The sequence below is a fragment of the Contarinia nasturtii genome, unplaced genomic scaffold (genome assembly GCF_009176525.2).
Source record: "Contarinia nasturtii isolate CC-2019 unplaced genomic scaffold, AAFC_CNas_1.1 Cnas_scaffold_745, whole genome shotgun sequence".
NCBI classification, from domain to species: domain Eukaryota; kingdom Metazoa; phylum Arthropoda; class Insecta; order Diptera; family Cecidomyiidae; genus Contarinia; species Contarinia nasturtii.
Window position 1 is genome coordinate 640467 of NW_022198093.1, and position 7100 is coordinate 647566.

General features: G+C 34.9%; 1 protein-coding gene across 1 annotated transcript in view; it reads left to right on the plus strand.

The window, feature by feature from the left end:
• Positions 1-646: 646 nt before the first annotated feature.
• The window catches only part of LOC116341603 (P protein-like), a 25398-nt gene continuing 18944 nt past the window's right edge, over positions 647-7100 (plus strand). Inside the window, exon 1 of the mRNA XM_031768768.1 lies at positions 647-1009. Within this exon, the coding sequence (XP_031624628.1) occupies positions 846-1009 (164 nt within the window). The 5' untranslated portion in view covers positions 647-845. The remainder of the gene's footprint in view (positions 1010-7100) is intronic.

The window sequence follows — 7100 nt, forward strand, 5'->3', positions numbered from 1 at the left end:
TTCACTTCTAAATTTAAACAAATCCAACAACATCCCCATAAAGAATGGTTAAAACGTGCTAATCGCAATTGAAAGATATGCTTACAAATCTTACACATTCGTATACGATCTGTATCAATTTACTCTTCATACTCACAGCGGTACGTGCGACACACTCATACAGCCAACTTAGTTTAATTTTTCATTGGAATTCATCATAATAATAATAAATGTCCATCGCAAAATATAAAACATCCGAAATACACGGAAAAAATGTCACAAGTATACATTATCATCGTTTTGAATATAATTGTTTTTGTCCAACGGCACATTTATATTTGATATGAATGCGAGCGAGAAAGAGATACACAGTGTACTATGGTGCGCAGTGTGATTAACGGTAATGTGTGCGCTTACGTTTTTTTTTTTAAAAAACACAGCCGATTTGTTCGTGCAATATGAAACATTACAACAAAAAGACTAACGAATTCCATCAGTACAGTGTCTGAAGCTGAGTATTATGCACAGAAAATTGATATTTTCAGTTTGTTCGTGGTTGTGCTACCGCATTGATAACAATTTGTTTTCTCTCTAAAACGAAAGTTCATTGAATTCAATTTTTTCGCATTGCAAATTAATTTTTGATACGTATTTGTGTTGGCAATCGAGTTTACAATACAGTGTTTTTGTTATCGTTTACGCCTTTACGCTAATAGGTCTCATCAATAGATTTTATAACGATTTTCAACGCATTTTATGTGTACTAAAATGTGCTTGATATTTTAAACAAAACTATCCAAAAACAATTTTCGTAGTACTTTGTGGTCAATAAGCTCCAATTGAACGAAGAAATAAAAGTAGCAAAAATGCCAGGTCCTTCGAATAAAAGTTTGCACGGAAGGAGCCAATCGAATCAGTCATCATATTTGGGTAGAGATATTCAATCGAAAACTAGCATCGACACTACTGATATATCGATACAAACGAGCATATTTGTGGATTCCGAACTATCCGCATCTTCTACTTTTAAGTAAGTACACATTTTTACACCATATCGTGGTTGTTTACTTCAAATAATTGTTGTGTTATCATTTCAACAATCGAAAGATTGGCATTCATCAAATGTTGTTCTATTTATTTTAGTCGGTCTCGTGCTTAATTATACGTTTACGCGTACTTAGAACTAACAATTAGTGATCATAAAGCAAATGAGAATAGAAAATGTCAAAACATTGCAATCGTAATTTCGTTGGCGCCGTTTTATTCTCATGAAAATTCGTTTCATTTATTTAAAGACAATTGTGATACAATACAAACTCACGTCGATCGAATTATCACAAATATACACACATCCGAGTCATATTGTATGTTTCTTTGTAATGGTTTATTTTCGATAACTCCCAGTCCAAACCACTTGAAACCCCTAGACAATTTACATCTCAGAATCTGTTGTCATTGTAGATGACGTTGTAATTAATTCAAATAATTTGCATACAAACGCGTACATGAACCTCAAAACCGCGAATGTGTCATTAATTATGTGAAAGCATGCAAAAGATTAGATTTTTCGTTCAACGCCCTACAGCTGACTGAACTGGTAGAATATTGCAGAGATACGGCATGCGATACGTGTGTCCTTGTCCTCGATTTTTTACTCATACTGTGCGGTTTTTTCGGAACCATGATTATAAATACTAAATCTATTTCGAGACGCTGTGTGAGTTTTTTTTTGTGTGTGTGTAGAAATATCGTACGCATTAACAACCCTTTGGTGGTTTGCTGACATGATTTCATGAGACACATCCAAGCTATTACGCATAAACTTATTTTAGCTTCAGCCGGATGATTCTCAAAATAGAATTACAATATATACTACGAGATAGAGATATAAACGTCCATGTTAATGGGACATTATTAGATGAGCATTTATAACATATGATTATACATAAACCATATTCCGTCAACAAGACCTCATGAGATAATCATTTCTTATTTCGGATGATTTTCAACATTTACATATACATTTTCCGGTGAATACTAAAATGAATTATCTCACACTTAAAATTCCGTCGCTAAGAGTGAAAGAGTTCATTACCACCAACTTTATTTTACCAGATGAAATCCTAAGTTTTGGATTTGGCTAATGGAAAATGGTGAACGTTGTTTTCTCATTTGTACAAACATTTGCTAATGTTTTTTATAGATCATGTAATGGCTTCAGGCATCATCGTTAATTGTAATTCGTATGAGATGAGATATTTTATGCGAAAAATGTTCGTTTTAATGCTTACTTGCCTCTTTTTTCATGAAATGTTTTCCAAAAGCAAAAATGAGAAATGAAATTGTTCTATAATTACTGATTCTATTTGAACAGTTCTATTGACTTGACTGTGAGCAGAACTCAATATAATAAAGTAATTTCCTCAAAAAACAACGGAAACAAATACGAATTGCTCGATATTATCCAAGGAGTCGTCCAAATTGTTGACTTATGTCAAATTGTGTTCTCTTTTTATTTTGAAGTTGTTGCCCGTTAGGATTGTGTGTGCGTGTGTGTAAGCGTAAGAAAGATGATTGTCTGTATTTAAATTCTATATAATATTATCAACTCATTCGAGGGTGGCTTGGTAATGAAACACCAACACATCGGTAAAATATGTGAAAAACAAAGAGTCAATCTGAGTCTGTATCATGTGTACAGAATGAATTTTCGTGATGATGACACGTAAGCGCAAAGTAAAGTTATCATTAATATAAATACGTCTTTATTTAATGGTGGAAAGGCAACGACACTCAAGACAACATTTACTGTGGGCGAAAATTGGGATGACGAAGTAAACAAGATGAGACAAAGACGTCAATGTTGAAGGTTAAACATCTCTATTATTATTTTCAAAGTCAAAAATTGTTCACCAACCTTTTACATTCGAACCGGTGTGAAAATTAACCGATGTTACAGTCTATTTTGGGTGAAAACGAATTGTGTTGAAGTGACCCATTTTAAAAAGAACTTATGCGGAAATCGAATGTAAAAAGTACAATGAACAAGTTTGATGATAAAAGTCCAAAAATATTAGCGAATACTGACATCATAGCATACTTATTCAAATAAGGATTCGATTTTTATATGGCTTCGAAGAAGAAAAAAGCCCCTATACTATTCAAATTTACAACATTTTTTCGTAAACTTTGCAAGATACGACAAAAACTTTCTTCATGCGCAAAAAGCAATAATATTAAATCTGTGAGAAATGTGAAATAAAACGAATCGTCGTGTATGATAGTCAGAAAAAAACTGAATTTAATATTGAACATTGCGATTATATTACATTCATATTTTTTTTTAAACATATTTATTTCTTTTTAAAGAAAACAATTGAAATTCATTTAAACTGAAAAAAATGCCACTGGTTGCCGACAATGTCATGTATTCGGCCTCAGTGCTGGAAAGTGCGATCGTTTTCTGTCGACTGCTGTACCAGGTAATCGCAGCATTACCATATAGAAAAACATAACCCGTGCAAGAACGTCGATCTTCTGCATCTGATGCCCAGTCCGCGTTCGAATATCCAACCACTTCTCCTGTTCGTGTAAATGACAAACGATAGTTGAGCGTATTTTTAAGATACCTGAATATTCCTTTGACCGCTTCCCAATGAGCCATTTGATAATTGCCGTTAAACCTGCTGTCTGTTCTTCAGCCCTGCGCCAAATACAAAAGACTCCCTCCAGCCTCTTGATATGGAATTCTGCTCAATTTATCTGCATCGTCATTTGATACGCCCATATCAGCACATAGCTTTATGCCAATATCACTTGGTGTTCCGATTGGTGCACAGTCCTTCATGCCAAAACGTTTTAATATCTCCAACGTGTAAGTTCTTTGGTCCAAATGAACGCCTATTTTTGTTTGTGTGATGCGTAATCCAATGCATCCTCTCGCTGGCTCCATGTCTTTCTTTTTGAAATTTTTGCACAATAATCGCTGATATGTTTGAAGTTTGCATTTTTCTTTATAAAAAAATAGAAAATCGTCAACGTAAACAGAAATTATCAATTCAGAATTACCATCATGATACACGCATGGATCCATTTTCGCCTTTATCAAACCACATTCGCGCAATTTGAAATCCAACTTTTTATTCCATTCATGGCTCGCTTGTTTCAAACCGTAAATCGCACGATTCAACTTACACACTCGGCTCGTTCCATCATTAAATCCCCTGGCTGCTCAAGATAAATATTTTCCGATACGTCTCCCTGCAAAAACGCTGTAATGGCATCCATTTGATGAATAATCATGCCATTTTTTACTGAATGAGCGATCAGAAACCGAATTGTTGAATATCTGACAACAGGCGCAAAAATTTCATTATAATCTATTTCATAACGTTGCGCAAAACCCTTCGCCACGAGGCGAGCTTTATATCCCACAATTTAACCATCATTGTCTCGTTTCAGTTTAAACACCCACTTGGTTTTGATCGTTTTTTCACTTTTATTCAATTCGACAATGTTCCATATTTTATTTTCGATAAGCGAATCAATTTCATTCTTCATTGCTTGCTGCCAATTTTTAGCATCATTACGTTTTTCGATGTCACTAACACTTTTCGGTTTGTTTTCTAAAAATACTTCACCGAGCATAATGTACAAACCAATTTAGTAATAAGCTACGGCTACGTCTACGATCACTAGTAATTACATATTGCGTATCAATTGGTACGAAATCAATGTCATTTTGGTCGTCGCATTCTTCAAACGTAGCATCATCCACTTCACTGGTTGATGAGTTTTCATCTTTTTTTATGTCATTATTCACCTCATTCGTTACCGAAATGTCACTTGTTTCTAAAATCGAATCTTCACCGTTATTCACTGATTGTTCACTTTCACAAGATACATCTTCAGGCATATCATCATCGTTCACCTGCATACAGTTGACTTTTGTTTCAATGAATTGCACATCTCTGCTTACAATTATTTTTCTTGTGTTTGTATCAGTGCAACGATAGCCCTTAGTGTTTGGATCGTAGCCGACGAATGTCATTTTTATCGCTTTGTCATCTAACTTCTTTCGCTTTTCTGTCGGTACGTGAACCATGATTTCACATCCAAATAATTTTAGATCGGAAACATCAACTTTTTTACCAGACCACACTTCTTCTGGTGTCTGATTTTTCAAATTTGAGCTTGGCGATATGTTTATCAAGTATACTGCCATATACATCGCCTCTGCCCAATAACATTTGGAAAGATTGGCCTCTGTCAATAAACATTTAGTTTTTTCAAAAATCGATCTATTAAATCTTTCCGCAACACCATTTTGTTGTGGTGTGTAAGGCACGGTATATTGGTGCTGTATACCGGCCATTTTTAAATATTGAATGAATTTGGTTGGCACATACTCCCCACCATTGTCGGTGCGGAGTATTTTTATTTTCTTTTCAGTTTGGAGCTCAACCAAATTCTTGAATTCAACGAACGTTTCAAAGGCTTGTTCTTTTTTATTCAGAAAATAGCAGAAAACTTTTTTTGAAAAATCGTCGATAAATGTCATAGCATATTTTGATTTTCCAACGGATTGTGTTTTCATTGGTCCCATTAAGTCACTATGCACGAGTTTCAAACATCCGCTCGTTTCAATTTCTGGCCTTGCAAACGGCAATCGTGCAAATTTACCGATTGCGCATGTTTTGCAATTCAAAATTTCGTTTTTATCATCGCCGTTGAACTTTACACCAATTGTGGTTCCGTTGCGCATTTTTATCATGTTACCATAGCTCATGTGGCCAAGGCGCTTGTGCCACATGATCGCTGAACTTTCATTTTAAATTGAAATCATACACGCTTCATTTTTTATCGGTTTTCCAATCATTTTGTACACACCGTCACTTTCTTTGCAAAAAACCACTTTTTCATTGTTTTTGTTATAAACAGTGCATCCATCAGCTTTAAACACCACCGAATTACCTTGCTTGACAATTTTACTCACTGACAACAAATTAACAGCAAGATCCGGCACGCGCAAAACATTTTTTACATGTATATTTTTACCGTCGATATTAAGCATACAATCGCCGCTTGCTTTCACGTCCATTTTTTCTCCATTTGCTGTTGTTATTTGTCTTTCTAGCACTTTTTTGTTTTCGTTCACGTATTCCTCATGAGGTGACATGTGACTTGAAGCACCACTGTCCATGTACCATTCATCTTTTTTTCCAGCCCCACATAAACCCATCATGAATGCCACTTTGGCTTCTCTTTCTCTTCTATTCTTTTTTGGTTTATCACATGCATTGGCCAAATGCGAAGGTGAATCGCAGTAAAAGCATTTACGTTGTTTATTCTTCTTTTTGTAGGCACCAAATCTACCATCTCTCTTACCAAAAAATGCATTTCCATTTCCGGTACTGCTCTGATCTTGATCTAATAATTTAGTGATAATGAAATCACCCGAAATCGTAGTGCCATAGGCTTCAATTGCCATAATAAACGGACGAAAATTTTCTGTTAATCCACCTAACAGAATAGCTCCAAGCCAAGTATCGTTTATTTTAAAACCAATTGCATTGAGCTTGTTTACCGCCGACGCCACTTTATCCACGTATTCCTGTATATTTTCACATTCCGCGAGTCTTATCGACATCATATTCTTTAGCAATCCGGCCATTCGAGTAATACCCACTGTAATAATATTTTGAACTTTTTTTCTGCGCGAGAGAGTTGGTATATCAGGCGTTGTAGAGGGGCCCGAGTGTAGTCAAGCCTCATACTTCGTTTTGTAAAGTTGGCTCATTTTAGAAAAAAAATTGACTTGATAGTTCTGCTCTGAAGGCTCATTTTGGAGTGAATTTTTTTTTAATTCAAATGTGCTGAAAATTGGTATATAGGGGTTTTTGGGCATGAGAAAGCCAAATCTGGCCTTTATTTTACGATACAATAACGTTTTGATACGATTCCCATACAAAAAGTAGCCAAAATGACAAAAAAAAACGTTAAAAATGTATATTTTTGATAGAAACCATGTATTTTTGGTATCGAAATGGCTTGAAAGTTGTTCATAAACGCATAAATTGAATGAAAAATAACTCTAGTAAGATTTTAATACGTTTTTTTTT